The 20,654-nt window shown below is 39.5% G+C and overlaps 2 protein-coding genes across 2 annotated transcripts; both read left to right on the top strand.

The window, feature by feature from the left end:
- Positions 1-2,167: 2,167 nt before the first annotated feature.
- Positions 2,168-3,845, top strand: LOC115912373. Its single transcript, XM_030963903.1, is given in 5 exon segments — positions 2,168-2,321; positions 2,577-2,737; positions 3,351-3,466; positions 3,468-3,601; positions 3,604-3,845. Coding segments are annotated over 5 exon segments (807 nt in total).
- Positions 3,846-13,685: 9,840 nt separating this feature from the next.
- Positions 13,686-16,715, top strand: LRRC14B (leucine rich repeat containing 14B). Its single transcript, XM_030943647.1, has 2 exons — positions 13,686-14,590; positions 16,070-16,715. Exons 1-2 carry the CDS (start codon positions 13,686-13,688, stop codon positions 16,713-16,715), a joined length of 1,551 nt encoding a protein of 516 aa, XP_030799507.1.
- Positions 16,716-20,654: the final 3,939 nt, after the last annotated feature.

The raw sequence follows: 20,654 nt of genomic DNA, 5'->3' as shown, positions 1-20,654 counted from the left end.
ATTTTTACTATACAATATTTGCCATGAGGAAAATTCAGACTCTTCTTTTATGTATAAGCAAATTGCTATTAAATAAAAATGCAAAGAATGTCTGTGGTGATCTTTTATGGGGTCACAGGGCATTTCAGCAGCTTTCACCTTCATCTGGTACACAGTGGGGAAGACAACATGTAGCAAGTTTTAAAAATCTGTCTGTTATGCCTATTGAGAAAGTCTAGGTATAACAATACTCGGTTCAGTGGTTATACTCTGCGAGCCCTCTGTTCAAAATCAGTTCAGCATGGGGGACAAGTTTAAGTTCAGTAGATCTTTCAAGAGACATTGGAACATTTTGAACTTTTTTTGAGTTCAACAAATGTCTTGCTATGAAGACTGAACTTACCACCTTATTTGTCTTATTTGCCTTTGAGCTTTAACCAGCTGGTGAACCAAGTTTAATTCCTACTGCTTTGACACATAGAAAATTCTTCAGGCAGTGAGTGAATCTTATTCAAGTGAATTGTATTTGATAGAGTGTTTTTTCTGCTTTTTGGTGCTAGCAGATAGAAACAACTACACATGCTTGTAGAATGGAGGCTAAGTGGATTAAAAAAGTCAGGCAATCAAAATCTAGTTTTCTCTCTCAAATACCGTTTCTATTTTGTGCATTTTCAGATTCAATGTGTGTGCTGAAATAGCTGTAAAAAAGACTTAAGATTTAACTCTAGAAAATAAACTATTTCTTTTGCCTCAAATGACCTTTCTTTTGGAAAATATTATCTCAAGATCAATCCTAGTTTTAAGGTTCAAAAATTGCTCTCTTTCTAGCAAATACACAGAATTACAATTAACTCTGAGATAAACGCAGGCTCTAAAATGCAGCTGAGGAGGAGATGGATCCAAGGGGTCAGAAGTACCTGAAACACTGTGCTGAGAGAAAGGCTAAGTCTGTGTAGCAACACTAGAAAGTGTTTCTCTGACTGGCACTTGGTATATGTCTATAAAGATTTTCACTGAAATATGAGGCTGGCATAATCTTGTATGATTATCTCCAATCAGTATACTCCAATTTTGTGTGGAATTCTTTGGCATGCATGCCAATGAAAATAAGTAAAACGTGCCAAAAGGAATTGGGAGGTCTGTGGTTGTCTCCTTTTTCCTCCCACTTCAGATGAGTGAGCTAGTGGGAAAGTGAGCTAAAGAAATTCTTATCTTTTCCTGTGACTCTTTGTGAGGCAGGCACCACTCTCAGGATTACTGTTTGCTCCTCTTTAAGGAAGAGAGATCCTGCATCTTAGCAACTGCTTTGAGGTGACTGCTTCCTGAACAGGTGCTCTTTATGGTCTGTGTTTCCACATGAATAACACCATCCATCCCTTTATATTTTAAACCAGAAATAATGAATAAATAAACAAATTCTGGCATACTCTGTGTGCTGTAAAATATTCTGGGGAACACAATCCTGGCTCACTCTGCTTCCTGTGGTCCAGTTTTCTGACATTAAAATGGGACTTGTAAAACTCATCAGATCATTACAGTGCCAGACCAAGCTCACTCTTCTGTGAAACATCTGTAAGGCTGGGCTGGAGAACTCACTACTTCCACCCTGACCTGGAAGCGATGAATTCGTCACTGGCTGAACAGCAGATCCTAGAGGGTCATGATCTAGTTGGAACTAGTTGGAGATCTGTCATTAGTGGTATCCAGCGATCTATACTGGGCCTGGTGTTGTTTGCTCATCAGTGATTTGGATGAAGGCGCAGATGCCTCCTCAGCAAGTTCACTCATGACCTGAAGCTGTGAGGAGTGTCTGACACGCCCCAGAGTTGTGCAGCCCTTCAGAGGGACCTTGATAGGCTGGAGAGATGAGCGGAAATGAACCTACAGAAATTCAACAAGGGCAAATGCAGGGTCCTGCGCCTGGGGAGGAATAACCGTGACCACCAGTACAGGCTGGGGGCCAAACTGCTGGAAAGCAGCTTTATGGAGAATGACCTGGGGTCCTGTTGGACAACAAGCTGTCCATGAGCCAGCAGTGAGACTTTGTGGCCAAGAAGGCCAATAGGATCCTAGGGTGCATTAGGAAGATCCTTGCCAGCAGGCCAAGGAGGTGGTCCTGCCCCTCTACTCAGCCCAGGTGAGGCAACATGGAATGCTGTGTCAAGTTCTGTGCTCATCAGGACAAGACATGGAGCTCCTGGAGCAGTTCCAGGGGAGAGCTACGAAGTTGATCAAGGGTCTGGAGAATCTCTCTTACAAGGCAAGGCTGAGGGACCTGGGCCTGTTCAGCCTTAAAAAGAAGCGATTGAGAGGAGACCTCATCAATATCTATCAGTATCTAAGTGAGGAGTGACAGAAGATGGAGCCAGGCTCTTGTTAGTGGTGCCAGCTGATAGGACAAGATGCAATGGGCAGAAACAAATGCACAAGAAATTCCACCTGAATGTGAAGATCTTCTTTGCTATTCAGGTGACCTGCTGAGGCACTTACTCATAACTCTATCGGACCAGATGGGATTCATCCAAGGATACTGAAGAAGCTGCTTGAAGTTTCACCAAGCCTCTGTCCATAATTTACAATCAGTTCTGGTTAACCAGGAGGTCCCAGAAAACTGGAGGTTGGCCAGCATGGTGCCCACCCACAAGAAGGGCCAGAAGGAGGATCCAGGGAACTACAGGCCTGTCAGCCTGACCCTGATGACCAGGAGGGTTATGGAACGGATCATCTTGAGTGTGATGACATGGCACATACAGGACCTGTGTGACCAAGGGCTCAGGCCCAGCCAGCATGGATTTAGGAGGAGCGGGTCCTTTCTGACCAACCTGATCTCCTTTTATGACCAGGTGACCCACCTGGTGGATGAGGGAAAGGCTGTGGATGTTGTCTGCCTGAACATCAGCAAAGCCTTTGATACTGTCTCCCATAGCATGCTCCTGGAAATGCTGTCCAGCCCATGGTTTAGACAGATGCACTCTTTGCTGGGTTAAGAACTGGCTGGATGGCTGGGCCAAGAGAGATGTGGTTAGTGGTGCTACATCCAGTTGGTGAATGGTCACTAGTGGGGTTCCGTGAAGCTCAGTATTGGGCCAGTCATTTTTAATATCTTTATTGATGACTGGATGAGGGGATCAAGTGCACTCTCAGTAAGTTCCCAAATTATATCAAGTTGGGTGGGAGTGTTTATCTGCTGGAGGGTAGCAAGGCTCTACAGAGGGATTTGGACGGGCTGAACTGATGGACTGAGGCCAATTTTATGAGATTCAACAAGACCAAATTCTTGATCACAACAATCCCATGCAGCTCCATGGGCCGGGTGAAGAGTGACTGGAAAGTTGCTGAGTGGAAAATGACCTGGGGGTGCTGGTTGGCAGCAGGCTAAATATGAGCCAGCGTGTGGCCAGCAGGACCAGGACAGGGATAATCCTCCTGTACTCAGAACTGGTGAGCCTGCCCCTCAAATCCGATGTGCAGTTTTGGGCCCCTCACTCCATGAAAGTCATTGAGGTGCTAGAGAATGTCCAGAGAAGAGCAGTGGAGCTGGTGAAGGGTATGGAGGGTAAGTCAAATAAGGAGCATCTGATGGAGCTTCGGTTGTTTAGTCTGGAGAAAAGGAAGCCCAGGGGTACCTTACTGCTCTCTACAACTGCCTGAAAGGAAGTTGTATCCAGATGGGGGTCATTCTTTCCTCCCAGGCAGCCAGCAACAGGACAGGAGACTTCAAACTGTGCCATTGGAGGTTCAGATTGGACATCAGGAGGAAGTTATTCCTTGAAAGAGTTGTCAAATATTGGAATGGACTGCCCAGGGAGGTGGTGGAGTCACCATCCCTGGAGGTGTTCAAGAAACAATTGGACCATGGCACTTAGTCCTATGGTCCTTTCCACCCCAAATCATTCTGTGACTCATTGCTCTCACTTGAATTCAAAGAGCATTAGGAGATGCCATAAATGTGCAACATTAGAAACAAACTTTAAACTCTCTGGATAAAGTATTATGTTACTTGGATTTACTTAAGATTAATTTCCCAGTATGATGAAGCAATAAAGTAATTGGAAATAGGTGTTAAATATCACATGTATGTCAAATGAGAGGAAAAATAATGGGTATGTTAATACATAAATTATATTAGGAAAGTTGTGTGGAAGTATTTGAAGTGTGTGTTGTTTGTCATGGAGAACAAAGCCATATCCAGGTGTTACCTTTAAAAGAAGAAAACTTTTTAAACTTGACATGTCATTTGATGTCTTTTGCTGACAATGTAAGTGGGAATATAGCTTTTTTAGTAAGTTGGTGGTGAGACTTAGTGGCTATAAGCATTTATTAACAGCCTAAGCCTAGACCATATGCTTTCACACAAAATAAAAGACATGGATGATGAACTACTTTAAAACTTTCCAAGTCTTTTTCCTTGCAAATGTTTTCAGCATTTGTCTTTGGTCTTGCCACCAGCTCTGAGTCTGGGAATCTTGTGAGCCTGCACAACCCATCTTTTCATTCTCTCTTTGATCCTTGGAACATGAAATGGAGCAAGTTTTTCTGGCCAAATAAGTTCAAGGTAATCAGCCAGTGTATCAGATTATTCAATGTCAGTCCCACTGCCTAGATGAGAAGACAGTCCATTCTACAGATTCCCAAAAAAACCCCAGAGACAGCAAAATATTGCAATCAGGGAAGAGCTGTGATTCTTTGTGTTCTTTGCTTTGTCCTATTGACATTTCCAGGAAAAACTCTTTCAGTCCTTCACCTGTCCTCTGTTGCTCAGTCTCACTGGTTTAGTGTTCTTTTGCCTCTAATTCATGCATGATCCAAAAAAAAACAGGATATGGAAGTGCACATTGTCATGTAAGCTCAAAGCAGGAGAGAAGATAGTGGTCAAAGTAATACATTATTGAGACTCTTTGAAGACTTACAGACAGCTATGTTCAGCTTTTTTTTTCTTTACAGAAGATTGATCTCTGAAATGTACCATGCATATGAGGATAAGACTGTGAAGCATCAGTAAATATAGCTGCTCTGCTGCCTGGGACCAAAGCAGCACCCCAGACTTTCCAGTAAGTTGGAAATGGAGCACTGTGCACTGCTTGGAGAAGTTACTATGGCCACTGACTATGAAAAAGCATTTTTTCCTGAGTTTGAAAACCACACCCACTCAAATATTCCTGTGCCAGCTAAAATACACAGCTGTAGATCAGGAAAGATGAGCTCTCTCTCTGTCAGTACTCTTACTGTAAGGGAGCCACATCCTGTTGTGCAGGTAAGCCAAATCAACCAAGTTAAATAAATGTTAGAGGAAAAGATTAGTTAACTAATACAGAGATGTAAGTGAGGGATGAGTGGTTATTGAAAAAAAGAAAAAGACATGAAGTAAAGTACTGCAGATCTAGTTTTTGGCTCTAGTTAGTGCATAAGAGACTATTATTGGAATGAAAATGTTCAGAAATGTGACATCTTTGTGAGACCTGACTAGATATCTTATTTTTTCCCAGCTTCTAGGTTTTTTTCAGAGCTATGGTGAGCCAGCATAAGCAGTAGGAGCAAGGGTTTATTAGGAGTTAAGGTTCTGTCTAGCTATTCAGTTTTCATTGTTTCTTTCTATGGATGGACACAGTCTGAAGTGCCATTATTTCTTTGGTATTTCAGATTAATGGGAAAGTGTTTTCCTTGTTCACTGCTATCTTTGCCAAGATTTCCACAAAGGATACAGACATTCTTTGGCCTGGTTTTCTACAGGTGCTGTTTCTATCACGTATTTTAGATAATCTGTCTCTTGGCTGCAGAAACATAGCAGGATTCCTCAGCTACAGTGGGAGTTGTATGTTGTCTGTGCAATCTGAAGTATTTATTGCCTTACTCTGAGATACTGATTTTAGAACTGAAGAGCTGCAGGCAGATTTCAGTCTCTTCCTTCTCTGTGAAAACTGGGTAAACTTTGTCTCCCTGCATTCAGAGATCAAAAAGAGGCTTCTCTTGATGGTGGAATGTAACTTTTTTTTACAGAATATTCTCCTTATCCTTATTCAGTAGCTTATTTTGATTTACAAATGCCTTGGAGTCATCACAGCCTGCTTGGAGTGGCCAGCATTATCATCGATTATGCTACATGTAGCTGTCACCCTCTAGCGTTAGTATCTATTGCAACAGGGACATCAAGATTGATACAGGATCTAGAAACTATTGGATTAGCCTGGTAAGAAAGGAGGATGCTGGCACTTGGAGAAAGATAGATTTTTAAAGGGCACAAAGACTTCTGCATGTTTCTTCTGGAAGGCTGTTGCATCAGTGATGAGTGCCATTGTGAAAACAACCAGTTTAATTCCCACTAGATGGTCAGGCCAAATGAAGAGGCAGTACATGGAAACAAACAAAAAAAACCCCAAAGCCTCAGGTCAGCAGTTTAAGTCTCCTAAGCAGTAAACTCCATGCCACCAACTTCCCACTGGCTAATGTGTGGCTGGATCAGTGTCAGAGCAACAGACTTGCAGAGACTCTTCACTGATTTATACAATCAGTATGCGAGGAGACTTATATCAGTTTAGGACGCTTACAGAATCAGAAATGTTTGAAATAAACTAGTAATTGTTGTTGAGATGAATAGCATTAATTAATTGGAGTCTTATTGTTAAAATACAAAGTGAAATTAATATACAAGGTGAAATTTACACTTTTTTTCCTTTTTTAAGGAAGAAAGAACATTTACTCCTGATCTGAAATGGAATTTTTCTGTTCTTGTGCCATTGCATAAGCATAGAACATAGTCTAATGCATAAATTACCTCTAAAGCTACTAGTAGGAATAAGTAAATATGTAACTATATGACAGAATCCCAGAATGACTGACTGGGTAAGGTTAAAAGGGGGCTCTGGAAGTCATCTAGTCCAACCTCCCTGCTCAAGCAGGTTCCCCTCAAGCACATTACTCAGGACTGTGTCCAGATGGTTATATAATTGGTAGGTGACAAGAGAAATAAGATCATGTAGATATCCATGAAATTATTAGTTTACAATCTTTATTTAGAATTCTGCATTTTATTAAAATACTTATTTTTGAAATCCAGGAGTGGCTTTCTAAAGAGGCTTGTGAACACTGGGTACTGCAAATATTCGGTATAGTTTTTCATATCACAGTATGGAGTGTATGATATTGAAAAAACCCAAACATGATATACTCAGAGATGAATTGCTGCACATTTTGTTGAACAATTTTTAACATCCTTTGTATTGTTAATTGCATTATATGGCATCCCTTTGTTATTAAATGCATGTAGGACTGGGTGTAAGTGTTGGTTATTTGTATCTGTTATTTCAAGAAAAGTAAAGTACTTATTAAGGTGTCAGTAACAGTGGTGTTTACAGAAAACTAGTATTAAAAATAGTAGTAATAGTGATAAGTAAGATGCATCTTAAGAGACATCTGTAGTTCTTATATGACATTTTTTCATTATGTTAACTAGTATTTAAATTCAGCTAAAGCTGCATGAAGAGATTGTAGTCATTATTTTTTAATTTGTAAGAGGAGGTATTCTAAGGTACTTTGAAATAATAAATAGTAATTATGTTTTACAATGAACTAATTTATGTAAAACTTAAATTTACTTCCATAAATGGGCATTAATTCTAGTAGGAATTTTTTTTAGCATCATGGAATTTACCTGAAATTTATGGGCTGAGGTGGCATCCTGAACAGACCAAGAGGTTTCGGATGAATTAAGTTGCTTTCTTGATTTTATTCTGAGTGACAGTTAAACAGGGGAACTTCTTTCTGTTGCACCATAACAAATGAGAGTGTGATATTCATAGTAATGAATGTACTATACATAGTAATGAATGTGGTTCTGAGGAGGTACTTTTTAATTTGGCAATTTGAATAAAGTAATATATTTTGTAGTTACTGGCTTGTTTGCAGTGACATTCATTAAAAAAATAGGGATTGATGCCTCCTGAAGGATGCAGTTTACTCTCTGACAAAGTCCACATCAGATAAATTCTGTTGATCTTTGCTTCCCATTTAAAAGAGATACCATGGAGTTTGTAACCAAATTGTATAATCAAGTAGATGAGGAAGTCCATGGACTGTTGCTGTTGTCCAACAAATGCCTTTGGCAGCTGGGGAGTCTTGGAGAAGCATGAAAATCGGAGGAAGATTATGACCAGGTCATCATTACTTTTGAGGAATTTATTAAACAAACTACAGTTTTAAATATCTTTTTTCTCTGTTTAAATAGCTGAATTTATCTGACATTACATATAGTGCTGCTCAGAGACAATTATGTGTGCAGTGCTATGAATATGAATATGAGCAATTTATGAGCAAATTATTGTCATCAGGTCAATGTGTCAAACTGGCCCAATTCAGTTGTAATATAAGGAGATAGAACTTCTTAAGAGAGAAATATATGAGGGAATATATAACTTACTTAACAAACTATCTCATTTCTATGCCCTATGTCTATGAATAGTCTGCGTTAGATTTGCTGAATGGGGAGACAGATTTTTTTTGCATTTTTATGCAGATAAAACTGTAGTTTGTAAATGAGCAAGAGAAATATCTTGACTCTTTAGATCAAGGAGGACTTTCATTGGAGGAAGTGAGAAAGTTGCAAGGAGATTTCCAGGTTTTGATTGACAAGGCAAAGTGATGATCTCTTTCCTTCTACACCCACCCAAATCCAAACTAAAAAACTCAGCACAACAGAACACCATTTTAAAAACTAGATGCACAAAAATATGGTTTGGATTTTTTTTCTCTCTCTCCCCTGACATCAGTATTACAAGAAAGGAGTGCAACGAGTGCCAGATGATTGTTCATTAAATATGGAAGAAAAAGATCAAGTCTTCAACAAATACCTGATTAATACCTGAGTAACATAAACATTCTGACAGAGAGGAGGAAGGCTGAGCTGAAAAAGTCTGTCAATTCGTATATTTATTAGCTCTTTCTTTTTTTCTTTGTAATAAGTTTAATTGCATTTTTTGTAGTGAAAACTGTTATTTTACTTCATTCTCATGTAAAATAGTTGCTATGATGTTCATGTTATACTCTGTAAAACCTATGATTTTTTTTCAATCATTAGAATTACTTTTCCTGTGTAACTATGCCTTTCATAATAAAATAACTTCCTTAGCTCCTTGTAGTAAAGGCGATGTAAAATCTCATCCACACAGATCAGATTCTAGACCACAAATGTCATGGACTTTTCAAATTTTTCATGATAGCTTAGCAAGTCAGAGATTTTCTGTAGAAAGTAGCAGAGATCTGAGCTTTACAATAATCACTCTTAGGAAAGAGATTAACAATATTACTTATTTACTTGCCTATGTAAGCCTAATTTGGTCTCGGGGCTGTTACCCTCATTCTCAGAGTTGTTTTATGTCATAGCTTATTGCAGTATGTGTTCCATGATGTGTTGTTTATCACCTTTGGTGCCTGAGCTGAAATGATAATTTTGTTGTACTTTGTATTAATGCCTTGTGAGGTAATAGAACCGCTGGTGGTGACCCTAATCCTGTCTGCCTGCTCGGCACTGCAACGCCTATGAACCTCGGGAGCCATCTGGTGGGAACTATTAACAATAACACCTATATTATCCCACATCTTCTGCATCTCTAGGCTAACTACAGTGGCATTTGGGCATTTTGAAAAATTTGGATACTCTTGGGATGTTGAAACCAGCATGGTCCTATTGCTAGGAGATGAATGTGGTTCAGGTCTTGTTTAGAGGTGGGGTTTTCATTTTATCTTTTATTTTGGTTTGGTTTTAATTGCCCTTTTTCTTTCTTTTTCCTTTTTACTTTATTTCAATTAATAAACTGTTCTTATCTCAATCCATGGGTTTTGCAATTCTCTTTTACATCCCCTTGGGGAGCAGGAAGCGAGTGAGCAGCCACGTGGGAGTTAGTTGCCATCTTGATTTAAACCACAACACAAAATTAGACAGACTGGTAAACCTGGATAGTTTTTCATATAGAAACACCTGGATAAAGATGTAAGGGCTCCTAGACAGGTAAATACTGAAAATCTAGACTCCAGGTCAGGTCTCTCCAGAGGAGAGAGAGAGAATCTTCTCCTTTGCCCTGCTGGCTTCACTACTTTTGACAGAACCTGGGATAATGGTTGGCTTTTTGGACTGTGGGTGCACCTTGCTGGCTCATCTCCACCAGCACTCCAAATTCTTCCCTTCAAGGCTACTCTCAATCCTCTCATACCCTTGTTGATACAGGGAGTTGCTGCAGCCCAGGTGCAGCACCTCACATTTGGTCTTGTTGAACCTCATGAGGTGCCCACAAGGCCACTTCTAAGCTTTTCCAGGTCCTGGATGGCATCTCATCCCTTGCACATGTCAGCTGTAACACTCAGCTTGATGTCACCTGCAAATTTTCTGAGGGTGCACTGGTTGCCACAATGTCATTGCTTGAGACAGTCCTTGTCTCAATATGGACCCCTGAGGGACACCACTTCTCACTGATCTCCAGTCAGCTCTTGACCAATACTTCTGGATACAGCTGTCCAGCCAATTCCTTATCCACCAAACAGTCCACACATCAAATCCATCTCTCTACAATTAAAAGAGAAGGATTTTGTCGGGGACCATGTCAAAGGCCTTACAGAAGTCCTGACAAATGACAACCACAGCCCTTCCCTTTTCCACTTATACAGTCACTCCACCTTAGAAATCCGCTAGGTTGGTCAGGTGGGACTTGCCCTTGGTGAAGGTGTGCTGGTTGTCCCAAATCAGCTCCCTGTTCTCCATGTGCCTTAGCACAGCTCCTAGGAGGGCCTGTTCCAGAATCTTCCCGGGCACAGAGGTGAGGCTGACAGGCCAGTAGTTCCCATGGTCATCTTCTCTACCCATTTTAAAGATGGGTACAATGCTTCCCCTTTTCCAGTCACTTGGGACTTCACCTGACTGGCATGAATTTTCAAGTGTCATGGAGAGTAGCTTGTCAACTGCATCAGCCAATTCCCTCAGGAGTCTGGCATTCATCTCATCAGGTTCCATGGACTTCTGGACATTCAGGTTCCTTAGGTGGTCAAAAGCCCAATCTTTTACAGTGGGAGGACCTTTGCTCCCCTGGTCCCTGCCTTGAGAGGTGTAGGAAGAGAGATTTGTCAGTGGGGACTGAGGCAGCACAATGGGACCTCAGCCTTCTCCTAGTTTGTTATTATCAGTTTCCCAGCTGTGTTTCTTTCTTTGACCTCTCTTTTTTGGCTGAAAAAACCTATAGAAACTTTTCTTACTGTTCTTTCCCTTGCCAGGTTCAGCTCCAGCCAAGCCTTGGCCTTTCTGACCCCATGCCTACACAACCAGGCAGCATTCCTATTGCTGTATTTTAATAAAATCTGGGACAATAGTAGAATACTTTATCTTGGAACTTTTGGACTACTGGTCCAAATATACCAGGTAAGTAGATAAAGAGGTCTAAATGTACTAGATTGGGAAATAAAGAGGTCCAGATGTACTGGGTAAATAGATAAAAACTTAGTGACTAGCTTATTCCATTTTGAAAGGTAATAAAACTAAACTGACAAAAGTTTCAATCAATTTTCTTGTCATACAGGGATCAGTTATATGTAGCCATAGAGCATTTATTAATATTATATTATTAATATAATAGATATAATATTATTAATATATAATATTAATAATATTTTCGGCATTTATTAAGTTGCACAAAGTACTGTAATACCTACATCATTATCATCTGATACACATGGAGTTGAAAAACAAAGGAAAATACCTAATACCTTGTCAAGTTCTATGTATTTCAACTTGCATGTTTTGTACCACTCATCTATTTGAAGGCAAAATTAACGCAATACAAAAGTCTGCAAAAATTAAAAAGCTTCCTCAGAATGACACAATCTAATAAAGGTGTTCCTTCCTGTAATATAAAGCATATTTGGGATTTTTCTTTTGCCTTCAATAAAATATTCAAATATTCCATAAGGAGTTTACTTGAAAAGAAAAATGAGACTGAAGTTTTGAATAATGGTGTGAATTTTTCACAGCAAAACGGATGTGGAATTATCTGGAAAAGCAGGATCAGCACAGCTTGAGGGAAATCTCCATCCCTCTAGCTGCCTAGCAAAACACATGAGAGGTAAGAGAGGTGTCCATCATTGCGTCCCCTGGGAGGAAGTGCCAGATTGAAAGAAACATCATCTCTGCTCTTGTGATAGGTAAGTGACAGAGGTTTTTCTCCTAGACTGGATAGATTTTGAATGTGTTCCCATTCAGTATCACAATTTCTTAAATAACAGGAAAGAAAATACTGTTGCTCAAAGCAAGAGCACTAAGATGCTTGCCTGGGAAGTTATGAGAGAGTTTTAACAGTGCTGTGTTTTGTTCAGCTTGTCTTGCAATCAACGTTCAGTCTCCTACCACAAATAAGTGTCCTGGTCACCAAGACTCTGAGCTCTTCCAGAGCTGAGACATAAACTTTAAAGAATTTAGGGATTTTAGAGGAGCTGAGGTTTTAGCTGGAAATAAGCTTTATTTGAGTTAATCAAAATAAATGGGTAGGTCTTGATGAGGTTAAGAGTTAGTAGTTAACTAATAATTGATTGCTTGTCAACATCATGTTTGGTTCGCTGGGTTTATAATGAAGAATATAGAAACTGATCAATAGCTTTTAGGAACGGAAGACAATTGTAGGCCTTCTCTGTTCTGAAACCAGTTGAAGACGGGAATGGGAGTTCTACCAAGGGTTCATTTGTCATATTTGCATTGAAAAGGTAGAAAGGTCAGAACCAGGAAGACTTCATTTACTTCCTCATTTTGGGATCCCTCCCCATGAAAGGGACCACTGACCCATTTCAAGGAACAAACTACGCATGCTTAACAGCTTTTGAACTAATTACCATACGAAGCAGGGAATGGGATGTACCGAAGTTAGGAATATGCATTTGTATTTTGGGTATTCAATACTTGTATAGATAAAAGGACTCTGGAATCACCTGTAAATCACAGTGTGTATTTGGGAGCTATCTTGCACACTGCCCGGAATCACAATAAACATACACTTTCTAACTTTAAACAGTTAGAGCGTCTTTGTCCATCACAGTTGGATATCGGTACTAGATCAATATCCATATTTTTAATAAATCAGTCTTTTGTCTTCTCCACTGCAGCAACTGTACCAGCTATTCCTTGCTGACAGGAAGGGCAAAATGGAGGGGCACTGTTGTAGTTCAATGACTGTAGTGCCTCAGTTTTTCCTTATGGCTGTAATTTTTAGGAGAAGCTCAATGCTAACTCTGGGAAATCATCCCCATTGAAATCAGCATGTGAATCCCCAGCATAGCATCTTTCATGGAAAAAAAGTGGAATAGAGATCATGTCATTTGTTTAAGTGGAACTCTGAGTGCTTTTTTGTATGACATAAAAAAAATACAGAAATATTCTCATGTATGTGTGCTGCACTCATCCTACTGTTCCTGCTGGGTAGCAGTCTATATTTACTTGAATTATCTTAGATATAAATATGAGGGCATAAAAGCTCTCTGATTAAAGATCTCACAGATGATTACTGCAGACTCACGGTGTAGCTCTAAAATAGAAAGCAGCATGTGACTCTTCACTCTGGCTTCCCAGGCTCCTGCTAGCAGCAAACAGCAGTTGCAGATAAAAATAGAAGGTTGTAAGCAACCAGGATCTTTAGTTAAATATAGAAGTCACTCTCCATGACAGTAAGGAGTCCAGGACAACAATGAAGTCTCTCCGATTCATTAGCGCCGAAGCATTCGTGTCAAATGCAGAGTTTGCCAGGAAGAGTCTCGGGGCTGTTGCTCATGATCTTTTTCCGCTTCTTTTTAAAGCTAGCTATTTACTGGAGCAAGGGGAAGTGATTCACGACTTGGTAGAGAACTGGCCACTTTTTGATTTTAACATGGGAAAACTTTTGGGAGCTACTCTGGACTACGAGGAAGACCTGAGCCATAGAACATGCTCAGTGTGCTTGGAAAGCTGTCTGACAGGGCTGAGAGACTATGTGCTGAATCAGTCTTCTCCCTACATGAAAAAGTTGAAAGTGGTCGACCTGACGGGTATAAAAGATGTTGAAGTTCAATTTTGTAAGTGCAAGAAGACAATGGGCAGGTGGGCCAGGACACAGCTGCTCTCTAAGCTTTGTTCAGACCTCCTGGTTTACCTGCAACAAGCACAGTGCAATCCAGGTACCTTTGAAGTCAGTATCAATGTACTAATTGACTTGTTTGTTACAGAGCGGAACTATGAGCTGGTCGTGCAGGCCCTGTTGAAGAAATGCAGTTGTCCACTGAAAATCTGCTGTGTGGCATTCAGATCTGACAACCTGACCTTGCAGAAATTCTTCTATATCATAAAGCTCACTGATCCCTCCTTGTTGCGCAAACTGGAAATAGTTCATAATGTTCACTTGGAAATGGAACACTTGGAAATGCTCTTCAACCGTATCCACTTCCCTCTATTGATGTCCTTGACCTTGCCAGCACGAACATTTAATGTGCGGAGGTTCACAGCTACGGATGAACAGATGCTTACTAACATTGGCAAGAAGATGGGTGAAATGACACAGCTTACTGAGCTGAGTATGTCATTTTCTATACTCACTGGAAGAATACAGAAACTTCTGAGGTAATGTGGTCATCCTGCTTTGTCACACTGTAAAAAAGAGCACTTTGTGCCACCATCAAGCTGGGAATCTCTAAGAGTAAGGGAAGTGAGTGTATCTTGGGTTGTATGTGGGAAGGGGCAGCAGGAAGCTAGGAAAGATTATGTGTTGGGGAGAATCAGCAGCCCAAGTAAACCTAACACACTTTGAAAAACTGACTATTTTGATTAATCTTCCAGAGTCCATCTGGTAAGAATATACTTTTAGCTACCACAGAAGAGACTGGTATACCCAGACATTTTTTATTTGAACTTATGTATTAATCAGCTTGCATCGCCCTTTGGTGCAAGTTTTGAGCTGTATTCCAAGTATTTTTTAGAGTATCTAGTGAATGTTTGTCCTCTAACGAACAGTCAGTAAATATGCTTTTCCACAGATACTGTATTTTAAGGAGGGCAGGGGAATAGTTGATTTTCATTTGAGACTTTGATTTGAATTATTTGTTCTGTCTCTTGATGTCAAGATAAGAGTTTTTTGTATTGCAAATTAAGCTGATATATGAATATTCATTATGAATTCCAGTGGAAAACTGGCAATTTGCAAAAAGTTAGCAAACTAGCTAGCTTTTTGTACCAGTGAGCAGTACTTATATTGGAACAGGTAATTAGTTAATTGTAAGCTTTTCAGAGCATCTAAAAAAAGGCAGATAAAAGTTTCATCCAGACAAATGACCTTGGTCTAAACTTCTTCCTATACAAGAAACCATTTTATTTAAAATTAACTGGTACAATTTAAATGAATTGTAAGTTTCTAAGCTTGATCCAGCTGAGCCCTGTGGCAGATGTCTCACTAAGGCGTAGTAAGTATGAAAGTGATCTCTTGCTTTTCATTTGTCAGAAGTATTTTATATTTAACATAAATATCTGAGTAAAATCTCAGTTACACTTCTTCCATCATTCTTCATCAAAATGTCTCTTTGCAACTCCAGAACACTACAATGTGTAAACCTCTTGGGCATTAAAAAATGTAGCAGAAAAAAACCAGCTAGAAACAAAAGCAGATATCCTGTCAGAATACTTATTTCATATTGGAATTAATCCTTCCTTAATGGAAATTATCTAAATCTCTGGAATAATTGCAGCTTTCTATGAGAAGCAGCTACCAATGCTCTTATGGTAGTAGTGATCTGCTGTTAAAGTCAGCAAGTGACAGACACTTTACAATATATAACTGGTTAAAAAATAGATACATAGAATGTTAGTAAATTAATCCCCATTAAAATAGCACAGTGGACTCATGCATAGAAAGAGATAATTAATGGAACTAATTTCAGGAAGAAAATATACTTGCTATTGTTGTCACATGCTTCTGTTTTCAAGAGAGATTTGAAAAAATTATGTGGTAGATGGCTGCATTCATAATGTGGATAGATGCATGAAATTTTGTAAATGTAGCTTTTCAACATTTTGTACCATAAAACATTTTTCTCTTTAATTTTGCAGCCCACTAAAAACTCCACTGAAGATGCTGGATGTTTCTAACTGCTCCTTGAACCATGCTGATATGGCCTTTTTAGCCAATAGCTTCCATGCCAATCACTTGGAAGCCCTGGACCTGAGTGGTCACGATATACCTGAGCTTTACCCATCAACATTCTTTAAGCTCCTCAGCCACTGCTCTTCAGTGCTCAGGAGTCTTACCCTGGAGGACTGTAATATCCAAGACACTCATGTCAACATGTTGATTTTAGGTTTAAGCCCTTGTCAGAAACTACAGGAATTTAAGTTTATTGGAAACCCACTGTCATCCCAAGCACTTAAACACCTTTTCACATTTCTCTGTGAATTGCCAGTGCTGAAAAATGTGGAGTTCCCAGTTCCAAGGGATTGCTACCCTTTTGGCATCACCTACCCCATTGATGATGCCAGTGTTTGCAGATTTGATCACCAAAAATATGAAAGGGTAGCAGAGGACCTTAATCTCATTTTACTCCAAGCAAATAGACACGATGTGAAGGCTTCAACGCCACTCTTTGGGAGTTATGATGCAGCTGTTCAGGAGACAAACAATGAACTGGGAGCTTACTTGATCAAGTCCTTCAAAGAGACTTTAGAGAAGTTCACTTCTTCATTTAACAAAATGAGTTAAATTTGTAAAATTGTGAAGTAGTGATGAGATGATCTGCTAAATCAGAACTTAAATTAGTCATTTCTAGATCTGCACCTTCAATCATCAGTTGTGAATTTCCTTTAATTTTTCAGCTGAATTTACTGTTATTTGAATAACCTCTAATCACCTGAGGTACTGTAACTTATGCTATATCTGTTGCATACATTTTACACAAGCACTACTTGCTCCCAAAAGAGGAGAGGACATTTAATAGTGCATTATTTTATACAAATGCACATTTTCTCAGTAAATCAAATATGTGTTTAAGCTTGGCTGATTTCTTATACAGGTTCCCTTAGATTTGTCAGCTGGTCTGGTAGCCCTGCAGAAAAAACAGGGAAGTCCTTTCCCAAGTCCAGCAGGATGGTCAAAAGATTGTGCACATATCCTCATGTGTGGCTCCCTACACTGATTTTTTTTTTTCTGCTCATGATCTGAATTTACCAATCTGTGTTTTATGTAGTATATTCCAAATAATGGAGAATGTGTAACAGCCTCCATATCCCTGTGCCTCTTTCTTCTGCAGAGGCAAGTGCAATAAACAGAATTTGTCTTATACACTGCCCTGGGTAAGGAGTAAAATTCCACACTGAGGAGGCAGCAAACCAAATGGTTGGCTGACAGTAGGGGATCTCATCCCACTTACCCAGCAATATTAAGCAGTGTGTGGGGACTCTGCTGATGTTCTCGCAATATGTATTTGGGAAAGGCGGACCAGGACAGTGCTGCACAGCCATGACTCTCATGTCAGCTGGTCAGTACCTCAAGATACTCCCTTCCTGGAATCAGCTTCTTGGCTGGTAGAATATACCCTGCTCCTTTCAGCTGTTTTAAAGAAAGTCTAGGACTGTGGTAGTACTGAAAAAAAGACTAGTGTTGAGAAGACATGCAAAAAAAATTATTCCAATGCCAATTTAAAAAGCGTGGAAAAGGGACAAGGCTGGTTGCTGAGTAACTTGAAATTCACCTGTGTAAAACACTGCTGGCTTTCTGTCAAGGCTGTGTGTTCTGTACAGACTTGCAATCAGTATCAGGAATAAATGCATTTATTTGTCTAACTTTAGTGCAAGGAAAGTATTAGAATGACAGAGTAAACAGTATCCCAGACTCCACACATGCAGCATTGGAGCATAGGTAAAGGGGCCAACTGGATATCAGGACAGTAATGGCCACAAGACACACATCTGGGGAGAGTACTTTAATTGGGGCCTGAGTGGTAAACAAGTGCTACTCAGTTTCTCACCTGTAAAACTAGAGACTTGGTTAGCTTCTAGGTAATTAAAAAATAAATATAATAATATTAAAATTATATAATAAATATACTTTAATAGTTTGTGAAAACCTGTTCAAACAGGACTGAAAGTGAATGTTTGTAGCAGGAGCTGAAGGTGTCACTGTAGTATTGAGGATCATCATTAAGATAACCAGGACAGTTTATTTGAAATAATACTGAGCCTCATCATCTGAGGGTAAGGAAAACACTTTCTTCATTTAGGCAGTGCTGATTTGTCGAGCTTTCTGTTTATCTACAGTAGGAATATGCAAGCAACTCTTAATTTATTTTAAAAATCCCCCAAACAAACCAAAAATTAATGGACCGAGTACTAAGCAGAACTTACAGGTTCCACAGCATGCATTTAAATTATTTTTTTGATGTCAGCTCATATTCTAATGTGTTTTATTGATTAAACATATGATGGTAAACTGAAAGTGAATGGTCATGACCTGTTTATGTTTACAGAGCACTTGAAAAATAAAAAGGTAATCTAAATTGCTAAACTAAGGAGTTGTGAATAGTATATGACAGAATTGGGTCCCATATGACCTTACTTATACTTTGATAGAATTCCACATGCTCCTTTATCCTTATCTCTACTGTACCTTTTCTTCCCTCCAACCTCGCCGTTCTTTCCATCTCAGACTCGACCCATGACTTCTCGGTCAGATTTAAGTTACTTGAATTTTGCTATGCCAAATGTCTACTTCTTTGGGATAAGTAGTGGTGTTTTTGCTGGGAAAGGACACCGTACTATAGCTGTAAAAGTGTAGTGATTCTTCCCCCCCTCCAATCTACAGTTTGTACCTGGAGGTGAAGGCTGGTCATTTTGGAACATGCTGTGGTACAACAGTCGGTCCTTGCCTTTTTTGGTACTCACAAAATAGACAGCTCTTATTTCAGAATAATTAGATGCCTTATAAAGTCTGCTGTCTGTGTAGCTCTCCTTCTGGTTTCTTCTTGCTGTGCTTCACCCCTTTGCTTTATTTCCTCCTTTTTCTGAACCCACAAACTCCTGCCTTTCTTCCATTTTCTATATGGAAGAAATCTTCATGCCTATATGCTGGCTCCTGGGCCAGCAGAAGCATGTAGCTTTTGTTTTGGTGCAAAGTGACGATCATCACTATGACTATTTCAGAGCTTTAGCTCTGAGATATGCCACCTTCTTCTCTTTAGTTTCTTTCTTAATCATGGTTGCTATCATTGGTTTTAAATACAGGTCAAGCTTTAGCATTTTGATGTTTGCCTGACTTACTTCAACAAGGATTTCTGTGGTCTCTCAGAAGGGTTCCTGCATGTCTTCTGCCCCAGCAGTGTGATTTTGGTTTGGACCTGCTCTTTCTTCTGCCATGTGTGTGGGACTTGGAACACAGCTATTAGAGAAGAAGGATTAATGCTACGATGACCTAGCCATATAAAGTTACCTTATACTTTGCAAGTACAGACAGATACTGATTGAGTCCTGTTTGGTGTTCCCTTTTCTTCCTTATGGGACCATTGTCAGCTTCACTGGGTTCAGACTGGAGTGGATCCCAGTTAATTTGTACTGAGTATCCAGAAAGCTGTCTGAAACCTTAACTACACACCACCTTGAGAGAGACAGTCTTCTAAGCTCCAGTTAAGGCTGCCCAGACAGAGACAGGGCAGGAGTTACCACAACATTGAAACCACACAGCTGTCAATGGAGAGAAGATGTCTGATGTGTTGTGAATGGAGTTGAATTCAATTCCCTCCTACCACATCTGCTCATTATGTTCCTTTAAGTGTCTGAAGAAGAATACTCAAAGTCGCTTGAGGTTTATTTGTGAAAGACACAGAAGAGATGCATGTAGAAAAAAACCCTGAAAAACAAAACCAGGATAAAATCAAAACTGTTCCCATCATATTCAAATGAATGTTCTAAACACAAAATGCAATGATGAGTATCACAGCTAAAGGCTGAATTTTTAGTTCCAATGAAAAGAAAGAGACTGCTAATTTTTTATGTTATTCACCATGCTTTATTCAGTATCATGTTTTATTTACTATATTGTACTTTTTTATTCATTAGCATATTTTAATTTCATTTGCTGGGACATGTTTTGTTCAGCAGCAATCGCTTGCAAATCTTTCTCTTTTGCACGGTAAGGATTGCCAGAAGAGCTTTCTGCTGCTGAAATTGCTGAACTCCCCTATTCAGTAACTGTACTGAATTCAGTGAAATACCTAGTACATAGGAAGTAAGTATTCTCCTTTGACAAACTTCATGAAACTGAAGAACAAGCAAAAAATCTTTATAAATGACCTTTGCTACATCTGATCTCTTCATAATTTAAGTCATATTATGTTTCGGCCACACACAGAGCAGTTGAGAAAAGCAACAGGAAGAAAGATGATAGTAAGATTTTTACTGTGGAAGAAGCAGCACAGCAGCTCTGTACTTGGAGACAGCTATCTCAACAACATAAAAGCCTATCAATAGAAAAAGGCAAATAAACACTACTGTTGCAGGAAAGTCGTCATACATGAAACTGAAGCAAGCTTCCCAATATAATCCTACACCTTTTAAATTAATATTCTTAAACGCAAAAGTTATGGACTACAGGTCAATTCTTCTGAACACATATGACCTTTGCTTACAAAGGTCCTCTTTCTCTCCTTAA

Source organism: Camarhynchus parvulus, chromosome 2 (genome assembly GCF_901933205.1).
Source record: "Camarhynchus parvulus chromosome 2, STF_HiC, whole genome shotgun sequence".
Lineage (NCBI taxonomy): Eukaryota > Metazoa > Chordata > Aves > Passeriformes > Thraupidae > Camarhynchus > Camarhynchus parvulus.
Note: the sequence above shows the minus strand (reverse complement) of the source record. Positions and strands in the feature narration are given on the sequence as shown.